Source organism: Pelecanus crispus, chromosome 9, assembly GCF_030463565.1.
Source record: "Pelecanus crispus isolate bPelCri1 chromosome 9, bPelCri1.pri, whole genome shotgun sequence".
Taxonomy (NCBI): Eukaryota; Metazoa; Chordata; class Aves; order Pelecaniformes; family Pelecanidae; genus Pelecanus; species Pelecanus crispus.
In genome coordinates this window covers 29,092,613-29,117,550 of record NC_134651.1, presented here as the reverse complement: position 1 = coordinate 29,117,550, position 24,938 = coordinate 29,092,613, and the positions used below count along the sequence as shown (strand labels likewise).

Sequence of the window (24,938 nt, the reverse complement as noted above, 5' to 3'; positions counted from 1 at the left end):
CATCCCTTCGGCTCCTTGTGCTCCTCATTGCAGCCTGGGACTGGGTCCCCCTTTCCATCTGCACACCCACCCTGTCAGCATCCTGGTTTGGCCCAGAGCTGTTTGTTCAGCTCCTGATGCCTGATCAGGAAGAGGGAGGGAAAGGGGCAAGGGAGCCTGGGGACAAGAGGAAAATGATGGGAGAGGGATGTGCCAGAGGAGACAGAGCCTGAACTCAGCCCTGGGATGCTGCTCCCTCCATGCTGCGATGCAGCCAGGCTGCGTTTCAAGGCTGGATTCACCCCATCTCCCTGCTCCCACCTGGGAAAAGGGGGGAAATGGCGACACCATTTCATCCCCAAGCAGTCTAGAGGGGGATAAAAAGTAGATCTTGGTCCTCACTCCCTTCCCTCCCACAACCCTGTTCTTGCTTTGCCCAGGGCACAGGCACCTCCTCCACCTCCCCCATCCCTCTCCCTCCCTCTTTTCCTGGCCTTTCTCCCTGCTTGCTGCTTTCCCCCCAGCCCACCCAGGGCTAGGTGCAGGTTTACTGCAGCCATTACGCACCACACACCCCAGGAGCTTTTTCCTTCAGACTCAGAGTTTGCAACTCATAGTGCGTGACTTAAAACCCCCGGCACCATGCCATCCCAGAACTCACCGGCTTGGTTGGTGGTGATGTTGACAGAGACGTGCTGCGGTGGGAAGGGGCTCTTGTTGGAAACCCCGTTGACAGCCTGGATCTCAAAGGTGTACGGCGTGTGCGCCCACAGGTTGCTGATGAAGACCCGGGTCTCCGTCAGCCCCAGCTGCCGGGGGACAAAGTCCACGTTGTCATCACAGCGGGAGCAGGCGCGTCGGTCCGACCGGCACTTCTTGCAGACGATGTTGTAGGTGACGTCGTCCCGACCCCCTGTCTCTCGTGGCGGGTGCCACTCCAGGATGATGGATGTCTCGTTGACGATGGAGATGACATTGCGGGGACCGGACGGGACACCTGCAGGGAAGAAGAGCACTTGAGACAGGCCCTTGCACAAAATGTTACGCCTAGCCCTACCAGGGCTCAGCAGGAGCCCCAGGGGGCTCCAGCACGGAGAATGACACCCCACAGCTCCGTCTGCTGGTCTACCCATCACCTCCTGGGTCAGGAGGGATTCAGTCTCCGTGGTTTTGCCCGATTCAAGTTTGCGCTCTCCCCATCGGCTACACCAACCACCCATATTATCAGCCACAGAGAGAGGTTTCACGGTTGGGGATGGGGACTTTCATGCCACATACCCACTTAGTCTCCAAAAAAACCCCCATGCAGAGTGCACGCAGATCCATCCGTGAAGATGGACCCATTTTAATGATCGGGAGATGCTGAGATAGCTCCAGCACTCACGTGGAGAAGCACCTCAAACAGATTATCACAGCAAGAGAAACGCCACTTAGCCGGCACCACAGAGAAACGGAGGAGCAGCGGGCAAAAAGAGAATCAAAAATGGAAAGTGGTTATTAACGGTTCGATATCTCAAGTTGGGAGCCCAGGTATTTAACAGCACAGAAGAAGGCTCTCCTCTGTGCCTGGCACCACTCGCTGTTTTGCAAGCAGCTCGGATGTTGGCCAAGAGATCAAAATTGCATTGATCAAATCCACTGGGAGCCATCGCAAATGATTCGGAGGACAGGAATTGAACACAGCTCTGATTGCATGCACTGCTAGAACAGGGTTGGAGTCAATAGGGATTCAGGAGGAATCCAGGCAGGAAAGCATCATGAAGGCACAAACATATGTCTGCCCAGGTCTGGGGAAGGATTTGGGGTTAGCCAGGACGGCTCCACAGCCAAAACCACAAAATCCAGCTGCTGGGTTATATTAAATAAGGAAAGTGATTAATTACTTGTGCTGTCAGGGCTCGGCGCTGTGCTTCTGTGGAACAAAAAGGACTTTGCCACGATAGCGGGGGGAGCAATAAAAATGATGGAGGACTTGACCTGCGAGAAAAGGTTAAGAGAGTGAAGCATGCTCCGTCCTGGGGAAAACTATCCCAGGGGAGCCCTCCATGTGTGTGTGCTGGGGAACACCATTAGTGGTTGCAGATAAATTAGCCCCATATTTGGACGGGGATGTGCTGGGCAGAGGCAACTTCATCAGCACAGGGGTGACGTGGCTGGTGGATGGAGAGGTCACCCCATGTGGAGGACCTCCAGCTGACACCCTGCTCTGGCCACCACTGCCAGCCAGCCTGGGAGGGCCATGGGTGGCCAGCCCTGCCCAGCTCCCTGCCTGCGCTGCCCTCTCCCCCTGCTCCCTTAATTACACCCAGGTAGGCACTCTGGGAGCCTCTCTGAGCTGTTGCTGCAGATACCACAGATGAAAGCATTTTGTTAAAATGCCTAGAAAAATGACAGCCTTTAAAATAAAAAATTAAAATAAAAAAATGCCATTCCTTTTAATTCTTTTCCCCTTTAGCAGAGTAAATGCATGTGTCAGGATGCAGCCGCCAGTGCAGCATCCTCACTGGAAAGGGCTTTCATAGACTTGAGGCACCACAGACATCTTGTTGTGGGGCTCCCCTGAAATCCCATTAGCAGGTAGTGGAGATGTCAAAGGCATTTTACAGGAGGGGTGGTCGGTTACACGTCAGGGGCAGGAGCCAGGGGAAGGACGTCAGTTCCCCAGGGGGAGCCAGACCAGAGGACTTGCAAAGGCTGGGGAGAAGGATCAATAAATAGCAAGTTACCCCCAAAAAGCTGCAACCTGTCTCAGGAACCTTAATCCAATCCCCCTCTTTGTACCTTAAGCAGCCAATATCTTTTCAAGCTTTTTTTCAAGAAAAAGGGAGAAAACTGTCTTTCCTCCCTGGCCCAGAGGCAAACGACTGTCTCCACAATTTCCCCCCACCCTTTAATTGCAGCCCTTTCCCTCCCCTGCCAGGGGCACAGGGCAGGAACTGTGCTCGCAGGCATCACCCTCAGGAAGGGCTCTGGTCCAGGGCAGTGCCTGCAGCTCCACACTGTCAGTTACTCCTCTGACACAGAAAAACTTTGTCGGTGAACAGCTGGCATCTCAAATTAGAGCATTGTAAAATTAAGCGTTGACAAAAAGAAATAAAAATCAGCAAATGGACTTTTTTATACTGTATTCCTATAGCGCAGCAATACTGTAAATTAGCTATGTAATGAGACATAATAAAGATGTATAGCTTTATCTGCAGTTGTGCTGCCTGCCAACTACCTTTGCTCTGACAGCTCAAGTGATCCAGCAAAACACACAAATCCTTTCCTCGTTTCCAACATGCATTTTGGGCACTCCCCAGCACCAAGGGTTCGGAGCGTCCTTGTGCTAAAGCTCCCTGATGGGCTGATTCAAGGGCCTGGAGTGTATTTTGGCGGGGGGGGAATTGAGGCTGAGACTCATGTTCCCAGCAGGCTGAAGAGCACAGCAGCTCTTTCTTCTCTCCTGGGCTCTTTTCTCACCAAAAGACATGCTTTCGGCCACTGCTGCCATCCCAGGCAGTTTGGGCAGACAGCCGAGCAGCGATGCATCACACGCAACACCACGCTGAATACCAATGCTTAATGCACCCTTTCCCCCTATAAAAAAATACTCCATCTGCAAGACTATGAACAAGACAGCAACAGCAGGTAACTTTAAATTCTAATTTATCCTGGAGACTATCTCCCTGCTATCACCACGACTACTAGGGTAAAGTATAAATTCAAACAGCTGCCAGAGAGGTGGGTTGTGGGGATGTCCCATCACTTATCATTTGGTGCGTGCCACAGCAGTGTCCTCAAAAGCAGAGCAAAAGGCGACGAGACATCATCTGTTTATGCCGGCATGGTGGTGAAGGGATTCATGTTGGTGCGAGGAGTGTTTCTATAGCACGTGGAGGAGGTGCCGTGCCATGCAGAGAGGGATGGGTGTTCAGTATGGGTACCCCAGCCCTCCCCAAAGCTAAACCGTTGCAGCGGGTTGTGCTCGGCTGGCTGCCAGACGCCCACCCAGCTGCTCTCTCACTCCCTTCCACAGCAAGACAGGGGGAGAAAATAAGACAAAAAAGCTCATGGGTTGAGACTTTATCCCCACCACTTCCCCAGCAGCAGAGGGGAGTGAGACCCTGCAGCCCCCCGCATCAACCCTGATCTGTTACTCACTGGTGCAGGCAGCTGCGGGTGGGTCGAAATCCGCCCGGTAGTAGCCATTGCGGCACGTGCAGACCGGCGAGGCCTCAGCGGTGGAGCGGCTGTTGGAGGGGCACGGCGCGCAGACCCCTGCACCCTGGCTGGCCTTGAATGTCCCTGCTGGGCAGGCTGCAAGAGAAAGGAGAAGAAAGCAGTTGGGTGCCAAACCATCCCGGGGCAGAGGCAAAAGCAGGTCCTGTCCTTGAAACGGGGAAGAAAGAAAAAGGAGAGAGACATAAAAGAAAGAAGACATAGAAAAGCTTCACACCCGTATCAGAACTAGACGGGGTAGCACCTTCCTATGAAGCTAGGATGGCTGTGATTTTCCACGCTGGCCATGAATTATTTCTGGAGCCACCAGGAAAACACCAAAATCACACAGCAATGACACAGTAACTAGCCAGGCAGAGCAAGGGGGCTGCAGCAGCTGTTTTGCTCCCCACTGCTCGTACCCAGGCAGGGGGATGGAGGGGGCCTGTGGGACCCCCTTTCCCAGCAGCACCCACAGGGACACAGACACGCAGGGGAAGGACAGCGTTCTCCTTCTGCTGATTCGAAACGTCCCTTTCCACCACCTCAATGGCATGGCTCAGGTCTTGCATCAATGTTTCCATAAAAAAAATTGATTATTTAATTTAAAAGCTGACACGATGCCCATGACCGCGTCTTACGGGTCTGTTCCGTTAATGCCCCGCAGCCCAGCGCTGGGGCTAATAACCTTCCCAGCCTTCTGCCTCCGAGTTCATTCAAGCAGGAAATGGCAACTCACATATAAACTAGAAGATACTCCAGTTACAGTTATGGCAAGGCTTGAATCAGTGACGGGGGGAGGTTTCATTCATCAACCGTCTCGCTGCTCTGTGGTTAAAGGGTGAAGACGGAGTGACAAAGATGGGGTCCCTCATTCCTGCCCCACCCCACCAGTCCTCACCAACTAGGTGCTGATGAATGGATGCTCCTCCATCCTTGACATCTAACAAAACCCTCAGGTGACCCTTACAAAACCGAAGGCTGCAGAAGGGAACACCTGTATTTTGGCACATGTACCCGAGGGACCAGACTTCATCCAGGTCCACCACCCAGGGGGTGGGGACTGTTCCTGGCGTGGCACACATGGTGGTCCCACCTCCGTTTGGCTCCTGGCTCTGCCCCTGCAATGCTGTCACCTCCAAGGTATGGCTCTGCAAAGAAACACCCTAAGTGTCTCATAAACACGGCGATGATTGAGATAATAGAAAGTGCCTCTTAGCCCCTGTCTGCTGCATCAGGATATGAGGCATCTCCTAGCAGCCATGAAGAGGAAATTAATAGGAGCAAGCAGGGGTAACCACTTTGATGCAATTTCCTTTGGAGATAGTGGACCATCTAATCTTTATTGGAGCCCTTTAACCTGTCATTCAAAACTCATGAAGGCCTCTTGCTCACAGAGTCTTTCCAGATATTAAAAGATGATAAAAAAGGATAAATCAAAACAATATTTTACAATTTTATTATTCAGGGGATTTTTTCCCCCACCTGAGGCACACAACTGGCTGCGATGAACCATCTCTTTCCAATGGCACTAACAGCTGAGTAGGGGCATGGTATCCCAGAGGGACCAGCCACCATCTCAGGCTCCCCTTCCTCCTCCCCACCATGGGAGGACCGCCCAGTCCTCTGCATCCTACCTCAGCCATCCCACACGTATGGCCTCTTATGGAAGCACTTAGGTCCATAACCCAGCACCTTGTGCAGACAGGCAGCTAGACACACAGGGTCACCATGTGTTGCAGGATACTGTGTTGGCACGTGTGGGCTTGAGGTGGAACTTCAGGATGCCAGAGCAGAAGGTAGCCGGATGCAGACCCTTCCCTGAGCCACGTACACAGTCCTATGCCCCATAACAGCACAAGGAAGCACAGAGTTACACCAGACACACAAGGCAGGAGACACAGCCACATGTGGACACCAAGACTTAGAGGTGGATCTCCATTTCTTCACCTCTCCTTTCCCACCAGCACCTCCCCACGATTTCCCAGCAGCACTGCACTCCCACCAGCAAGCATCAGCACCCATGAGATGTGCAACGGGTGACTTGTGGGCTCTAGAACCGGAGGACATGTTCAGAAACGTGCCTGAAATGTGCTGGGCTCTTTGGAGGAGCAGGAAGGAGAGGGCAGCGGTACCATGGAATGGCCACCTGTATTTTGATGAAAAGGGATGAGAGAAGGAAGAAGACAAGAGGGTTGCAGCGCTATGAACACGCCTCGGTTTTAAGCCTAGGGGCACGCTGGTGGGTTGGGGTTTGTTAATTTTTAATTACAATTCATCCAAATGATGCTTTGTCAAAATACCTGAACAAAGTATGCTCTGCAACCCAGTGTCCTCAGGTTTCTTTCATCACTTCACTTATCCATAAATTCCTGTAATCCGCAGGCACGTGGCTCTTAATTGTTATTATTACCAATTAGCTTTTCCCTGCTGTAATTACACTGTGCTTGCCTAAAGTCTCCTGCAGTTTCAGGGGAGGCTGATGCCTTCTCCTTCCTCCCAAAGCTGCCATGGGCTGCAGCCCTCTGCTCTCGCTGTGGCCCACGTCTCCCCTCTTTCTGGGGGAGCTGAACCACGAACCTCACACCGAAGATGAAGCCGAAACCCCCAAGCCCCTGCAATGCCACCATGCAATTTATAGAGACCCACACAGCATGGGATCCATAATCCTTTAGATAGTAAACGTGCAGTCCAAGTGTAAGGCTCGGATAGAGGGCTCAAGCGCAGGAGGGAGCAATAAATCACCCCACTAATAGCAAGTGCAATGTTTGCCTTGATTTAAGGGCTGCTGCAAGAAAGCTTCCCAGAGCTAGCAAGGCCTGGATCCGCAATAGCACCTCGGACGAGCATGGGACAAGGCTCTGCCTCGGCTTTCCCTGTGGAAAAAGGTTCCTTCTGCTGGTGCCCAGGCTGCAGCACAATCTGCGTCTCTTCAGCCCGGAAAAGAATTAATTGATTGTTGATTATGTGGGCTGGATAAGATTAATGATGTGCTTAACTATCCATTTCCTTGAGTTTAAGCACTAGGGGTGTGTTTGTAAATGATGAGGCACAAAACCCAGCCGTACTGCTCAGCAGCTTCAGCACTTGCTGGGGCTGCCTGCTCAGCACTTAACACCCCCCATAACCCAAAGCTGCCCGCGGATCCGTCGTCCTGCCTGCACACTGGGGATGTCATGCATCTTGGGCAGCGAGGGCCAGGGGTTTCCTGGCAGGACCCCTTTCCCAGGGCTGACGCAGGTGTTAGGGGGTGGGAGGGAGCATCACTGTAGGGCTGCTCGAACCCAGGCTTCTTGCAATGAGATGCCATCGCTGGAGGTTTGGGGGGGCGGGCAGGGAGGGACGGGAATAGATGCAAGTCACTCTCGAGCCCAAGGGGCGATGGTAAGGGTGGCAGACGATTTGCAGTGCCCCACAGGGCTGGATGCAGCTGGGGGACTCCCAGCCAGAGCTGCCCCTCTTACCCCCCCAAAGGCTTGGGGTGGGGATACGGCCATATCCCACATGGAGCAAAACACCCAGCGAAGGCACCACAGACCTGCACCCCCACTGCTGCCTCCCTCCTCACTCTGCAGTTTACACTGGGCACAATGAATTATTGAAGCAGTAGCAGCACACAGCAGCATCGCGGGGCTTTTTGCTGCTGAAAACTCCCCTGCCTTAATGGCATGTATCCTGCACCCTTGTATTTTGGATGCCAGGGGTCCTAGAAAGAGCCAGAGGTAAGCGGGTTCTCTCTGCTCATCCACCCCTGCTCCTGCCCAAGGCAAGCCACCGTCAACAGACCAGACGCTCTGAGGAAAGGGTGCAAGCGCAGAGGTATTCAAGCATTTCATTCTTCAAACTAAATCCTCTCGGTTAGCACCTGGAACTTGCACTTTTTAATTACTCTCTCAGGGAAGCTTCAGTCAAAAAAAAAAAAAAAAAGAAAGAAAGAAAGGAGACATCTCCTTTACATTAACTTGCTCTAAAGCTCTCCAGGGACATGGAATGGCATTTTTCCTTATCGGGTTTTAAAATAGGAGCTTCTGCAAAGAATGACAGACTTCAGCTTGCGATTCCCCATCTCCTCCCCCCAGCCCTCACCGGCACCCCGCACAGCTCCCTTCACTCACAGCAAACCGAGTCTGTGCCATCTCATCATTCCCATGCCCCTGATGTCCCCGCTCGGGCAGAGCTAACTACATTTGCCAGGTTTCCCCAAATTCGTGCTTGTTCCTTTTTGGGTCCAACGCCTTTGCAGGGCAAAACCAGTGCCTTTAAGCACGCCCAGGGACATGCCCATGGTCACACCAGCACAGCAGGTGAGGAAAAGATGGGTTAGAAGTAATGGTGCTGCACGAAGCGATGCCCTCAAGCAAGCTGGAGGTGTGGAGAGGACTGCCATGTGCAAAGGCACTGGAAAAGCCTGGATGATCCAGCCTCCTCCAAAAACATGTGCGGCTGGTGCCTACCAGCACCCCCAGGAGATGGGCAGTGAGGAAGGTGCCCTGTTGGGTTTGAGGACACCATGGGCCACGAACAAAGGAGGAACTGCAGCTCATTGCACTTACAGCCCACTGGATAAGGATTCAAGGCCATTTCCCCCCTTTCTGCAAACAACAATTTTTCATTAAGAAAAAAACCGACACTTTCTGCACAAGGCTCACAATTTTGGATGAAACCTAAAAAAGAGAGGAGATGCTTGCTACAAACCCCTTGTACATTTTGCAGACACCTTTGACACAAAATGTATTTATCTTTAAGCAAACCAAAAAACCCAGACAAACAAACAAAAAGCCCATCAATTTTTCAGCCTTCTAATGGAGATTTTCTGATTAGCTCCAATTACGGGTTTTTTAGTGGCAAGGCAGCTCTCCTCCCCGTCCCACTGCCTCCATGTGCAGCCTGCTAGGAAGCCCTCCTAGATGCTTTCAGCTGAAAGACACCATCCAGGCAAATAAACACCCACGTGAAATAGCGTGCTATAGAAAAACGGCATTTAGAGGATGTTGTGATTACAGGGGCAGGCACTCCAGCAGCCAACGTGGCTTTCCGGGGTGGCTGCCATCTCGGCTCCCATTCACCCTCCCGGGCAGGCAGCACCGGGGGAACCAGTGGCATCACATCCCCCAGGGACACACACACCAGGCTGCAGAGCTGCAATGGCACCGTGGGCTGTAACACAACCAATGTTTTTGGGTTTCGATCCCTTTGATGTGACAATGACGCCAGGGATGCTGGCTGCAGTCTGGGGGAAAAAACAGCAGAATCAGACGAGCTGTCACCCACATGCCACTGCTCCCCAGCAGGGGCTACCATCTCCCCATCTTCAAAGGGCTATAAGGGTCCTGCCTTCCTACCCCACTTACATCTCCCTTGTTATCCTCCCCGCAAACATCCAAGCAGGGAGCGGGTGCCCATTGCCAGAGGTTTAATTGCATCCCTGACTTCATGCTCTCCCATCTTCCCTTCCCTCCTGCATCTCTGTTGGGAAGAGGGTTGGGGGGTTGTTTTCTGGGTTTTTTTCACCCATTTCTACTTTTTAATGATCCAATTCCCTTTTATATCACGCCAAGTGCTTCTCCTGAGCGCTTCAGCCCTGGCACAGCTGCAGCGAGCTCGGCAGGCAGCCAGCAACTCTGGTGGGTGTCCTGCCGTGCTGCCCTCCACGAGGCATCCACAAATTAATCCAGAGAGGTTTCTGTATTCAGAGCAATGCCACGCTCTGGCGAGGAGGGGTGAAGGGTACGCATCACATGCATCCTGCCTGCCTGACCATGCCGAGATCAGACCCGGGCATCAGACCCAGCCCTGAAACACCCCATCAGTCACCAAATCTCCCTTCCTACATCCAGTCCTTGGGGCAGGGTGAGGAGCACGACCCAGATAGGGAAACACCAGAGTCCAAGCATCCCCAGCCCCAAAGCATCCTCGGAACAGACAGACAGACACTTGCTCCTCTGGCGAGAAAGCTCAGCGCAAGCCCCTGAGCAATGCCAGAAAACCTGGCACTCTGGGAATGGGACATCCCAGCAAAGCCTTGTCCGAGTGAGGGATAAAACCTCATTTTGGTGCAAACTTCACCACTTTTTCAGCCAAATGCACACATTCTTGTGATTTCAGATCACCCAGAGCCGCTTCCGCCTTGGGGCCGAGCACTCGCCCAACCTAATTACAAACAGTGCCCGCCTCGTTGCATTGTTTCAGTATTTCAGCTCCGTATAGGCAGAAACTCATGAGATAAACATGCATTTCCCAGCATCTGGGTTTGCATCCTGCAGGCAACGGGCTGTGTCTCTCCCCGACACACGGAGGAAAGAGGCCCCGGCTCCTCGTGACGCAGCCAGTTAATTAAACCAGCCCTTCACCTCTGGAGGAATGGGTTTAGATCTGCCTTGGGACACATGTAAATTAAGTCAGCAGCTTCTGAGCCCGGCCTGCCATGGTTTATTCATGGAGGAAAAGTAAAATTCAATGTGTTTTTTCCCTTCTCAGGGTGCAGTTTTTTTGGCTCTTCTTCTCATGGATGAGAAATTAATTGAAGTGGGAAGGCACGGGGCAGGATTTCAAAGTCCCTTGCGGGGTAGGTAGCTGCGCAAAGCCAATTAGAGGCAACAGGGTGTGGGTGCATCCACATTCACCTCTCCTGAAAATCCCATCCCTTGCCAACCAAGGATTTGCTCCCCTGGGGCGGACCGAGGTGCTTGTAGACTGAGCCACACGCGCTTGGCTGCAAGCAAAACATAGACGATGCTCACCCAGAAGAAGCGTTTCTGCTCCAGGAAGGTGGGCTTGGGAAAATTAAGGGTCTCTCAATGCAGAAAAGCTTCGACACCAACTGTTTAGCTGGTATCATGACCCTAGGCAACAAGTTTAAGCCTAGAGCAGGGCATGCCTCCCATGTGCCCCGCTGCTCGCTGCCTGCAGCACCCGTCTTCCCAAAAGGTCCACGCTTGCCCATTTAATCACCACTCTGGGCTTGATTTTCTCTGTTTTTCATGGTTGGGGGGATTTTGAAGGTCTAAAGATGAAATCTGTCCCAGATCCATTTGCTGGATGAGAAAGGGGAGGGTAAGCACGCCCTGGGCAGACTGTGCCGCAGGGCTGCCAGCTCACCACAGAGCAGGGAATCTCACTTTGCTCTCCAAAACAGTCAGCAGGGCAAAAAACCCAACACTTCTCAAGGTCACTTCTGCAAATCACTTTTCTCCCACTTGGGTTTTGCTCCGCTTTAGTTTCCACTTTGCACTGGGCCAAGGCTGCCCAGTCCCATGCTGCAGCCTCCCCATCACTGGCAGCTTCCCTTCCTTTCCATAAACCAGCCATCAAAATAATAATGCCTGACCTTCTGCTCCAGCACTTTTGCATGTGAAATCAGGGATGAAACGTGGCTGGTGGGCACATGGCACAGCTCGTGGAGACCCCTCAGCCCATTTCCATTTCTCCCCGGTGTTTCAGCTCTTCCCCCTTGGGAATTAAGCACTGCTATGGAGGAGGGAGGTGTTGCAGGGAAGGATGACTGCCTCTCCAAGCACCCACTTTCAGTGACCAAACACTAAATCATTTGATCAAATGCTGGACAATCCCACCCACATACGCAGGGAGGTTTATGGTGGAGTGACCAGTGGTCGCGTGCCCACAGTGGCAACTGGCGCTGGATGTTCCTCACTATCCTAATGCTGCCCGAGTTTATTATTCTGAGTCAACAAACGAAGGGGGATGAAATTCTCGGCAATGATTTGAGGCTATTTAACCTTCTTATACTCTTCTTTAAAAACATATTCAGCAGCTGCAGCCTGCCATGGGCTCTTCCCTCTGCTGAGGCTGTCAGCCCTGCAAGCAGGACAGGCAGCTCGTCGTTGCTGCCCCAAACCCTCACGGGTAGCGGGGCCAGGGCAGTCGGGAGCTATCTGAATAGCAGCTGCAAATCAAATGCCACGACACGGCTCTCCCTGGGGACGTGATACAAGGAACAGGGAGATTGATTTACCAGTAAATAGACAGCGGTGTCCAACCCCCTACGCCTGGGCTTCCCCACCCTGACCAGTGCTATATGAACATTTTCATCTCTGCTGTACGTTAAAAGCAGAGCTAAGGTGTGGGGAGCAAGCCAAGAAATCCATCCTGCGCCGGCAATGAAAAACAATTTAAGGAGAGAAAGGGTGAGCAGGACAGGCATGCTGCCAGGGAGCCGGATGGCACCAGGAGCAAAGCAGCCAGGGGAAGCACTGGGGCTCCAGCAGCAGGGCAGGAAAGCCAAGGTCTGCCCACGAGTTTCAGAGGCTGCTCCTGCCCGACCTCCAGCACTCCCAGCCCTGCCGCTTTGCCCATTTTTAACAAACAGGGTGGTTTATCACAGCTGGGTACCCTGTCTTAACTGCAGGCACAATTATAATCTGGATTTCAGGAAACCCCTGCAACCTGGGGCATGCTTGCTTTTAATGAGGGTGATATAACTAAGGCTGAGCTTAGGGTGGCTGGTGCCGCTAAGGCAAGTGATGCTCATATACCACCTTGACGATGGTGATGTGCATCAGATTACCCCAGTTCCAGTTGATGGGGCCAAGCACAAGCCAGAGAGGGGACCACCAGGACCAGTTCCAGTGTGCAGATACATCCCCAGGACTGCAATGTCACCTGCAATGAACCTCCCGATGAGTTTGGAGCAAATGACTTGGGGGATCAAGATTCAGGCCAGGAGTCGTGTCCCAAAAACACAAGCCCCAGAAAATATTCTACTCCCACCCCAGGCATTGGGCTCAATACAGGAGTCACAGAGCAAGATTATTTCGCCCGTGAACTGCAGCAATGTGAGACTCCAGGAGTCAATGGACACGAGATGGCCGATACTTTCATGTACCACTTAACCCAGCACATTGTGTTCACCCCTCAATGCCTATGTGAGCTATCAAGCCACGTAACAAGCAGGAAAGTGAGCTGCCATGAAAACTCATGGTGGATCTCAGAGAGTAGCTCTTCCCCCAGGTACAGAGGTGCTGGCAAGGGCTGTAGTTAGAAACCCCCTGAAAATGGTGCAGAGCCCTCCCAGGGATTTCAGGAACCACCAATGTCACTCTGTAACCCCAGCCCCTCTTCCAACCAGGAAATCAGGGTGGCATTGCCCCTGGGCTCCCCAAAGGACAAACCCCTCCTGGCTAGGAAGCAAACATCTCCCATTCCTAATAGGAACTAATTAAGCACCTTTTCCTCCTTTGCCAGCTCACACCATGCAGTATCCCCTCAATCTAGAGAACATCAAGTGCTTATTAATTACATGTGAAGTGGTTCCTCGTTAGTGCTGACACCATGAAGGATGAGTCACCCTGGGATGGGGCTGGGGACAGCTTCAGCCACAGGGCCAGGCTCACGCTGCTGGCACGGGGATGCCAGCACGGGTAGAGACACATGGACGCATGGCTTCCTTGCGTCCATGCCACAGCACTAGAGGACATCATGCCTTGGGTTGCACTGGGGTGGTGGGATGCCCCATCATGGAGCAGGACCCCCCATCCCAGCAGAGATGAGCCTCGGGGCTGTGGTTTGGCTGACTGCTTGAGGACCGTGCTCAGAGATGGATTCAGCATGGGAGGATGGATTCATCAAGGGGAGGACATCCTGACAAAGGTGCAACCGCTCTCCCTCATTCCTCATCCACCCCAAGAGCCCCATGCATGGAATTAGTAAAAAAAGTAATTAAGAGAACTCCCCATAAATATCTGTAACAGAACGAGCCATAATTACTATTTCTTGGAGGAAAGGTGCCTTCCTACCTACGCCACAGAGAGGAGAGTGGAAATGCAGCACCAAACAGGGGACCAGAGGCACCTGCTGCTCCTGCCTTCACATATACGTGCCTGCACACAGCCCCAGCCACTGGGAAAGTGCCTCCATCATCCCACACAGGCATAAGCAAAGCGCTCCCTTTCCACCCCTGGCGGTGGCATTTTCGGCAGCAAGCTGTATTTCCTGCAGCCAGGTGCAATTTACTATTATTTCGATATACAAGCATCCCATATATATTTTGTATGATTTCTCTCTCTTTTCATAAAACCTCCTTTCCAACCCTAAGCAATTAAATGGTGGCCACTGCCATTGACTTGCCCTGCTCCTGCTGAGCAGCTCTTATCAGCCCTAATCTCCAGGAGACAGAAAATGCTAAAAAGCAATTCCTTAAAGTTTTACCCATCTCCCTTCCACTTATTTTTCCCTGTCCATGCTCTCCCTCTCTGCTCTGTTTTTAAAATTTTCCCTGCCCAAAACACTCATTTCCAAGCACCTTTTCCCAGTAAGCTGCTGGCTGAGTCCCCACCTCACTGCCTTCATCCCAGTGCTGTCTGACTTTCACCACCCCCAGCATAACAGCATGGGAAAGCCCAGGGGACCATGGAAATTTTGACTTTCTTTTCCAATTTCCCTCTCTCCACATATGGCTGAGCTTAAAAACTCATCCCGACCCTGTTCCAGCTGGCAGGAGAGCTGATCCCAGGAGCATCCCAACCCCCCGGCAGCCAAGCTCAGCTGCCACCAGGCGCCACAACGGCTGATGGTGTTCGCTACAAAAGAAATATCTTGGAAAAAAATACTTTCTCGTGGCACTTGGGCTCCACTACCAGATAGAAATAGGAAGCGAGGAAAGATGAAAAAGTGAAAATAACAGACGGGCTCCTCAGGCAGTTCATCGCTGTGGAGCCAGGGGCGGGAGAAGAGACCACATGGAAGATGGAACAGTTGGATCCCCTTCCATGTCCCTCACCCTTTGAGATTTTCCTGTGCTCACCAATGGAAAATTTGGCCAGGGCCAAATTTCCACTCTCTCCTTCCTGCATGAGGCTGGCTTGCAAAAGATGCTTGGTCCGAAGGGCAAAGCCCATCTTGCGGATCAAGAGGAAATGGAGGAGGTGGAGAATATGTTCATCCCACAGTGGATTTGCTGGCGTTTTGGAGACCCCAGGCACCAGACCCACCTCAGCAGCCACCGGGGCTTGAGCCCCACAAACCAACTGAGACCCCAGCCTGCAAGTTCAAAGGAGAGTTCAAAGCAGACAACAGGTTACAGAAATTCAATGCAATTATATATAATCAATATAATTACCATCAGGTTGTTGTTGGTTACAAGTGTTGCTGGATTGAGTGAGGAGCAGCTTGAAGCAGTTTCCAGGTGAAACACAAGGGTGGAAATCTATGGTAGGTCATCCTCCACAGCTTGCTGACAAGCAAGATGGAGCTGGAGCAGGTGGCATTACAATGGCTCAATGTCCAAGTGGAAACCAGTAGTGAGTGGTGTCCCTCAAGAGTCCATACTGACACCAGTACTATTTAATATCTTCATCAACGACATAGATGGTGGGATTGAGTGCACCCTCAGCAAGTTTGCAGATGACACCAAGCTGAGTGGAGCAGTTGATTCACTAGAGGGAAAGGATGCCATCCAGAGGGACCTTGACAGGCTTGAGGAGTGGGCCCACACAAATCTCATGAAGTTCAACACAGCCAAGTGCAAGGTCCTGCACCTGGGTCAGGGTAATCTCCAGTATCAGTATGGACTGGGGGATGGATGGATTGAGAGCTGCCCTGTGGAGAAGGACTTGGTGGACCAGTGAGTAACAAACTGGACATGAGCTGGCAACATGCACTTGCAGCCCAGAAGGCCAAGCATATCCTCGGCTGCATCACAAGAAGCGTAGCCAGGAGGTCAAGGGAGGAGATTCTGCCCCTCTACTCTGCTCTGGTGAGACCCTACCTGGAGTACCATGTCCAGCTCTAGAGTCGTCAGCACAGGAGAAACATGGACCTCTTGGAGCAGGTCCAGAGGAGGGCCATGAAAATGGTCGGAGGGCTGGAACACCTCTGGTATGGAGAGAGGCTGAGAGAGTTGGGGTTGTTCAGCCTGGAGAAGAGAAGGTTCCAGGGAGACCTTATTGTGGCCTTTCAGTATATAAAGGGGGCTTGTAAGAAAGACAGAGGAGACTTTTTACCAAAGCCTGTAGTGACAGGACAAGGGGAACAGTTTTAAATCCAGAGAGGGTAGGTATAGGTTGGACATAAGAAAGAACTTTTTTACAATGAGGGTGGTAAGACACTGGAACAGGTTGCCCACAGAAGTTGTGTATGGCCCATCACTGGAAGTCCTCAAGGTTAAGTTGTTCAGGGCTTTGAGCAACCTGACCTAATGAAAGATGTCCCTGCCCATGGCAGGGGGGTTGAACAGGATGATCTTTGAAGGTCCCTTCCAACCCAAACCATTCCATGATTTTATGATTCCTGCACTGGCTCATCCCCTGCCGCAGCAGGGAGGCAGGCAACCTGCTCAAAAGCTCCCAGCCAGGGAAAGGACCTTCTGCAAACGGTGTGAACACGCTGGCACTGTCTGTGCTGGTGCCACCACAGGTGACAGGAGAGGTGTCCAAGGCTGCAGGGTGGGACAGCACCCACTAACCCCACGTCTGAGTGCAGCCAGCTTCTCCCTGCCGAAATCCCCACCCATGTCCCACGCCTTTGGTAGCAACAAGTCGGCAAAAAAAAGTAGTCTCCATCCTCAACATCTGTTACACATAAGTCAAAGCCAGCCAAGATTGCAGGGTTTTGCTGTATGTAGGCAGCTCTGGAAGCTTATCTTAGCTGTGAAACATAATTTGCACCTTGGGCTCTCGAAGAATAAGTTGTCTTAAATAATAATATGTGATTAAGAGCTCATGAGCAGATCAGATGTGGAGGCAGGAGGTCTGTGATAGTCCAGGTCTCACCCTGTTGCCCTCGTCTCAGCACCGCCATCCTGCTGCGAGCGCCAGCCCCACTCACCCAGCATGCTGAAACAGATGCCCATGGCAGAACCAGAAGATTTGGGTTTAGCCAGAAGATGACGGTCCCCAGCAGCACCCAGACAAGCAGAGAACCTTTTTGCCGTGCCCAGAACCATTTCAAACTTTCAAACAGATTCCCCATTTTGCAACAGAGCAAAACCCACAAGCATCAAAGTAATCCCTGCTCCTGAGGAGGGTAACCGGCTCCCTCTGCACCACAGAGGGGACATGCATGCCAGCATGCATCAACCCATCCCAAAGCTACATCCAGGGCAGATTTATTGACCAATTGGTTTTAAGCGCCTTGGTGACATTATGCGTGGATGCAGATAGGTACTATAATATAATAAAAAATTTAAAAAAACCCAAACAGATCAAAATAAGTTGATATCAAGTCTCAACCCACAGGCAATTAACCCTCCGGGCTGCAGACCCAGCAGAGGAAAGCCAGTTGAGCTAGGGTGGAAATTAAATTCCTGATTCCCCTTGTATATCGGTTCCCCAGGACACCTCTGCTTTTATGGATGAATTTTAGACAGCAAAGCCCAGAAACCAGACCTGAGGTCAGAGCCCTCCACCTCTGGCATGGCACACAGCCCTGTGCCCCAGGCTTTGCAACTCTCACCCAAAAAGAGCAAGGAGAGGGCAAAGCTTTGCCTGCACCAACCACAGTGTCATCCTGGAGAGGTCCCAGGAAGCAATGAGATGAGGGCAGCGTTAGCCCAGGCATTGCTCCCTGCTCACGGGGATACTGCTGCCGGAAGGTCAGCAATGACCATGCAGGATGTGGCCACACCAAGAGCATTGAGGTAACCAGCTCCTACGCCCAGCTTACAGCTCTCTCCTTCCTAAAACCCATTTTCATACAATAAATACCATACAAGCAGGTAAGTCCTGGGCTTAACATGAAAACTAAGCGATGTAGTTCCACCCCATGCCATTAATTCCATTTTCTAATTTGCTGCTCGCTGGGCGAGGCTCCCCAGGAGCCCAAGGTGAGTGAACATCAATTCCCTCCTCGTGTGGGTTTGCACATCTGAATTTGAGGCACCCACAACTGAATATTTAGTCTGGTTTGATGGTCCGATAGACAAGGCGTGGATCTTTTCTTGGCCGCAAGTCTGCTGCATCGGCTGAAGACAGATGGATTTTCCCATGGCTCCTCAGGCCTCCTTCGAAGCTCTGCTTAAGTGCACGAGCAATATTTTGATTTAATCACCGTGCTCCTGCTCTCAACGCATCCTCTGAGATACAAGACACCGGGCGTGACAAATGACCACTTTTAAAACACTCAGAGTTAACACTCACAGCACCGCTCCATTTGTCACTGTCTGGATGCAGAACGACCCGGGTAGCAGATGCAGGGGTTTGGAGAGGGTGGAAAATTAAAACCTCAGTAATCTGCGCTGATTGGTTTTCTTTTTTCCTCATCCTGGTGGGCTCTGTCCTTCCTCTGCACAGACCCGCAGTGCCCCAGGTCCCAGCTGGCAGGTCCAACCCATGCAAAACTCCTCTGATGGCCACGGGAAAGCAAGGCAAGGTGCAGAAGTGTGACTCACTCCACCTAGCCCATGGCTTATTCACAGCTTGCCTTTACATGATGAGTCTTTCACTTATTAAAATATCATTGGGGAAGGCCTGTTCCCCAGAGCAGAGGTTGCAGGAGACCTGCAAAGCCTGACTGCAACTCCAGGACACGGCTCCCAAATGATGCCCTGCACAGGGGAGTGCTGATGAGTTATTTTATGGTTTGGGGGAAAAAAGTCTGGTTTATTATTATTATTATTAGCAGCCAGCTAGGGTAAAAAAAACTTTTTTTTTTAATTATTACTACTAGCTAGATGGGAGAGATATTGGCTCCCAAGGAGCTTGCCAAGGGCTGAGTGGTGCAGTGCAGCCCTGAACATGGGCAAGATCCCTATGTTTTGCAAGCAAACAGCAGCAAAATGGCGCTGGCTGAAGCCGTTCCCAAAAGAGCTCTCTCGTGACTTAAAAAAAGAAAAAAAAAAAAAAAAAAAGAGGAAAAAGTTATAGAAAGGCTTTAAAACTCCCTGGGTTGAGTCACTGGGTTTGCCAGGTGCTGACCATTTGCAAACAAGGGTGGGAACAGTGCAGGCACCGGACGCAGGCCGGATCCTGCGCTTCCTCGCAGCTCTCCCATTGTCTGGGAGAACAATCCCCGCTCTGGCCAGAGAGCAAAGGGCCTTCGACACGATGGCGGCAAGGTGAGAGCCGGGTCTCCTGGGCGTAAGCAGATGAGGTTAGGAAAGCTGTGTGGGTTTTGCAGCCCTGCTGCTGCAGGGATGCTCATGGATCTGTGCCCATGTCAGCCCCTGCGAGCACACATGGAGTTTAGACCCCGATATCCCCAAAAGAGGTGAGTTTCCCCAGGCACTTCAGCTACCACAGAAAGTTTCCTAGATGGACCATTAACAAGCCAAGGGTTTGGAAGCAGATTTATGCCCCTATTTGTAAACAGGCTCATGAAAAGACCCTTGGGGGGTGGAGGTGGAAATCAAGAGGGAATTTTTCTTCTTTGTTTATGACTGGAATCAATACAACACTCAAAAGTTCTCATTACACGGAGGGGAAATACATAAATAGCCCATGGTACAATTTGAGGAGGAAAAAAAAATGATATGCAGAAAAATAAAGCCACACATCACAGCTCAGGGGCCATTCCCTAATCCCTCTGAGGCCACGTGCAGTGACGGTCCAGCCAGAGCAGCCCAGCCCTGTGATGCTCACCCGGCTCCATTCACCCCTTCCGCGGGACATTTTCCAGGTTTTGTCCTTAATTTCTCCATTGGAGGGGGCTGGATGGCAGGGATGACCCCCTGTACCTTGCAGATCCTACTCGAGATGTGGGGTACAGAGCCAGAGGGTGGTGTCTGCAGTGCCTGAGCCTCCTCGGCAGCAGCAGGCAGGACACACAGTCCTTCCCCATCCTTGTACCAGGGGAGAGAAAAGGGCCTGAATCCACCAGAGGAACATTTTGGCTAATAATGTCTAATTAAGATTTCCATTAAAACCCATCACGCTCTTTAGAAAAAAAATTTAACAAGGTTTTCCTGGACATTTTCCTTGCAAAATTATTACAGGGGTTAATGTATGCCTTCATTAAGGCACAATTTAAGAAAAATCACACTTTTTTCTTTCTTTCTTTTTTTCCGAGGCGCAGCGATTCAAATGCTTCTCCTCTGCAGCATGGCCATGGTAAAACTGGGCTGCCTGTTCCACCCAGTGGTGGAAGCAGGGAGATTGCTGCCAGGCGAAGGCAAAGCCCCTGCAACAAAGGGGAGCATCCCTCCATCATCACCACCCAGATTCGGGAAGAGCTGGGAGAGCTGCCGCCTCCCAGCACAGCCCAGCCGGGGAGAGCGGCTTGGGCTGGCGCAGGGTGAGAGAGGGAGCAGGAAACTTGGTAGTAACCCAAGGTGGGGGGAGAAGGAGGAAAAGGCCCGTTTTGAGCGTTGGAGGTTTGTGGTTCAGCTAAACTGGGAATAAAACACCCCTGGGACGTCCCCACTGCCGTTAGGGGTGGAAGGTGTCCCAGCTGCATGGATGCTCTCACTTCGGTCTAAAAGCAGCTTTTTTTGATGGTTAGTGTCTGCAAGGTGCCCCAGCCTCAGGGTAGCAGAGGCGCAGCAATGCACGGGGAGGAGGAGACCCACCACAGCACTAACATGCTGGCACACTGCTGGCCCCCCTCCTTGGGATACTAAACAGGAGAAAAGCTTGAAGTCCTACTTCAAACCCACAGAGAAACATTTTCCCCGCAAAGCCACCTAAGCATCGTGAGCACCAGCTGCAGCCGCAGAGACTCCCTTGCACCCAAGCTGCCGGGCAGACATCGCACATGAACCATGTGTCCATGGGTGCAGAACAAGACAGAAAGGTTTTGAAACAAACTGGTTGACCTTGTCTTGGTCCTCTGGAAAGCGCTTGAGGAAGCACTGATGGTTTAAACTTAAGCCCAACCATTTAAGATCACAGGCAGGGGTCTCCATGGGCACCCCCGCCCTCGACGTGCCTACCCCGCTTGGGGATGCTGCCAGCCCTGCCAGGCACCCTGCCCTGGGACAGGGCCAGATGCCAGCATGCCATTGCACCCCGGGGGACACCACAGCACCCCTCTGCCAGCCACCCTTGCCACCAGCCGCTGCAACACCCCCAGCCACCAAACCAGTGATGGGGAGAGCAATGCACTTCCCAGTGAGCTGGGACACCACTGCTCCACTTAACCAAATCCGAGGGCAGGCAGAAGGAGAGACAGGCAGGGAAAGCACTTTCTTTTTACCTTTTTGTTTTTCCCCTCTTGTTTTAGAGGGGAAAGCGTTCAAAAAGGGATCACTCGTGGGTCAGGCAAGCTGGAATAAGATGCCAGAGAGGAAGTTACAGGGAGGCGAGAAGCAGCAGGGTTGGCACAGAGGCTGGAAAAAAAGAGATGCTTCCCAGCCATGGGGAAGTACATGGACAAGCAGCGTGGAGAAAAAAACAAAAATAAAGATACCCTAAAAAGCAAAAAAGGACCTTTCTGTAGCCCCTGCAATGCTTGGCATGCTCACTCTGACCCAGCCATCAGGGTGACTGGGCACGGAGCTGCAGCACCCTGGGACAGGTGCACCCCAAAGCATGAGGGAGCAGGGTCCTGTGTCCCCGCGACAGGGCGAGGCACCCCCTTGCTGCCATCTGCCCGTGGGACAAAACCAGTATCACCTTCGTCACCCAAGCAAACCTCTCCTGGGTGCCCCAACATGGTACAGGGGCCCTAGGATGGACCATGGCACAGGGAAAAGGCAGGCAAAGGCACAGTCAAAGAGACTGAAAAGACCCAGTCCTCAGCACAAGCAACAATTTATTTGGGAAAACTTGATGTCTCCCTCAGTTTAAGTGTTAGCAAATTATTCTACTAGTAATTACAAAATGTTTGTAATTATTATTACAAAAAAAAAAAATCACTTTATAACTCCTGTGCTCTGCTATTGTTTCCAGCCTTCTGTGATGGATAAATGGAGGAAATCAATAATTATTGCCAGGGCTGCTCAGCAGGACAGGAGGATAATGGGGGAACCAGCGCGGGGGGCCTTGACATTCAACTGGTGGGGTGGGCCCTCCCTGCTACCCCTTTCCCAAATCCAGCCCTCCATGCACAGGCAGGAGGGAAGGACAGAGAAAGGAGACAGAGAAACCAAAGGGATGAACAAGGCCAAAATAAACCCACACACAGCTTTGGCAAAGGCTTGGCAGAGCCCAGCACATCGGTCAGCAGCTGAAGAAGGGCTGGGGGGCCCGGACGCAGATGGGGTAGGGGACTGGCTGCCTTTTCAAAAGCCAGGGATGCCTGGGAGCAAGGATGCTTGATGAGCGGCCTCTGCAGCCCAGCTTTGTTCTTATTTTGTGAGGGTTTTTTTTTTAATTTTGCCATCCCTGCTAGCTCAGATTTCCCACTATTGCAAGCAAGCAGGCCAGTTCGTTATCCCAAGCCACAGCAGCCTGGAGGCTCCCAACCACACTACGACAGGAATTTGCCAGGAGGGGAAAACAAAAGCAAGACAAGCCTAGGAAGCAGCAGAACCACTCTCTCGCCCCTTCTCCCTGGGTTTATAAATGCAAAGTAAAAATTCAGCACAAGGCTGATTTAGATCCAGACATTTTCCTTTTCTGGCTTCCCTGTGCAACTGAATTATTACCTGGTACTGGGAATGTCAGAGAGAAAGTCATCGTGATTCCAGCAGACGCAAATTCAGTGCCCCATCGTCAGAGTCAAAAGGTATAAAAGCTGAGACCCACAACTGCTGTCATTCTAGTGAGGGGTTACCTTACTATCATTAGGTTTCAGAGTGAAACACCAGCAGAGAAAGGGTTTAATAATCTTCCTTGAGGAGAATAGGTGAAATCCACCCAGCATGCTCATCCAAGGTCTCGACTGATTTCCCCAGCCTCGCAACGATCCCCGCTCCTGCTTTTCCTCCCACCTCCTCCCCAGCACGATGATGCATTGCACCTTGACCACACAAGGAAGCCATAAAGGAAGGCTAAGCAAGGGGCAGAGCAAGACGAATGGATTTAATATCAACCCGAACAGAGCGTGGGCTATCACATCAAATAAATTATTCATTTTGGATTCAGTAACAGCCTCCAATTCGTGTTGGCCCACAGCTCTCACAGGCACGAGGTGCCAAACAGGATGGGGGAGGCAGTCCCACCAGGTTTTCAGGTACGGCGTGCCGTCACCCAGCTGAGAGCAACGCAGCTTCGCACCAGCCAGGAGGTCTGCGCCAAACCCCAACCAGCCTGGCACAGAAACAAATAACGGGACAGATCAATAAAGAAAATCTCCCTCCCTCCCGCCCCCATCTTAGCATTGTGGTGCTAATGACCCCCCATCACTCTGACCCTAAAACACGACGATATTCTCTTCAGGACTCGAAATACCCCCGATGAAGATTGCGTTCTGCCTGTGCCTTTCGCGAAAGGCTAAGTGCTGATAAAAGCTGGTATTAATGAATCCCTCAGCGGCCCGAGCTCTGCTGTCAGCACGAAACTGCTCTGGTCTAATAGCCCCATGATAGGCACAGCCTCTATCCCAGGGGGTGGGAGGGATGAGAGAGGGCTGGGGGAGCTAAACATTCAACCCTATTTTTTTCCCACCACTGAGGAATTAAGCCCATTTTCTCAGCCTTAAAATACCAAGGGGTTTTTTGGTTTGGTTTTTTTTTTTTTTCCTTGGTGACAATTCCCCCAGGCTTGTTAAGTGGCTTATCTTAGGTTGACGAAGGCTTTGAGCAGATGTCAGCAGCACATAAACGAGGCAGGGCAATACAACCCCTTCGAGAGCACAAAGACAAATAGAAAACCAACAAATTATTATTTCTAAACCTTGTGATGTGCCACCTCCTGCCTGCCAACCTTTGGGAAGGGCAGCAGTGGGCTCAGGTCCTCCCTCGTGGTCTCCAAGGTCCACGGGGATACAAGGAGGAGCTCGACAGCCAAAGGGTGTACTCGAGCTACCAAGAAGCCAGAGTCCAACCCAAGGTTAGATTTTTACTCAAACACAGTTAATATTCCAGCAGTCCTAAAATAGGCCCTGGCTTAGGCTTTTAGGACTGGTTTTAGTGAACTCCCAGGAGGGGCTGGCAGGTTTATTGGTTTTGGGTTCCTCGCCAGCACTGAGCAGGACTTTCAAACACGCAGGTCCCACACACAGTCCCAGCCTTTCATCCATCCTCCTGACATGGGAACGGGGAAATACCCTCACAGGACTGGGAGAGGGGAGTTATCAGAGCTCTGCTCCAGAGACAGGGTCATACCAGCACCCGACAGCGCCCATGGGATCATCAAAAAAGCATGGTCCCATCATCACACACATGCTTGGTGCCATTTAACCACCTGCTTGGTCTGCATCCACAGCATACTTTAGTGCCTTTCAGGATCCCAAATGCTGCTGGTTGATCGATAAAGGACATTTCTATCCCCTTAGACCTCCCAGGATCCTGAATTTTCCCCTCAAGGAGCCCAAATGCAAAGCATGCTCCCCACATAAAGGCAAAATTCTCGCTGGGAGCCCTGCAGAGTACACACTTGGGCAGCGTGAGGGGCTTCTCCTTCAGCATCAGCGCTGCTGAGGAGTGGGAGCATGGCTGGAGACAGGCGCTGCGGCACAGAAAACTCAGCAAACTCCCAATGCACAGGGGTCTGCTCAGTGCAGCTTTGATGGCATGAACACATCATGACCATTCTAGAGTTTCCACAAGAAAAGGAAATAAAGCCACGGAGATGGGTCTAATGCCCACCCTGAGCAGGTTTGCTCCTATACCTCTTGTGTCCTGCTGTCCTCCATCCTCTGCCCCAAACTACAAGCACTGTGTAGGTGCAACGTGCTCCTCCCCGGGGTTAGAATCATTCAAGACCCCAACTTCCTCCACCACCCCAGCCAGTGGTGGATAGAAAGGTCAACATCACCAAAAACTGCAG

The 24,938-nt window shown here is 51.8% G+C and overlaps 1 protein-coding gene across 1 annotated transcript in view; it reads right to left on the bottom strand.

Annotated features, from left to right (window-relative positions):
- Positions 1-24,938, bottom strand: part of EPHB1 (EPH receptor B1) — a 74,444-nt gene that overhangs the window by 16,524 nt on the left and 32,982 nt on the right. Inside the window, exons 4-5 of the mRNA XM_075716889.1 lie at positions 4,123-4,278; positions 641-976 (exon numbers count right to left, since the gene is read on the bottom strand). Of these exons, the coding sequence (XP_075573004.1) occupies positions 641-976; positions 4,123-4,278 (492 nt within the window). The remainder of the gene's footprint in view (positions 1-640; positions 977-4,122; positions 4,279-24,938) is intronic.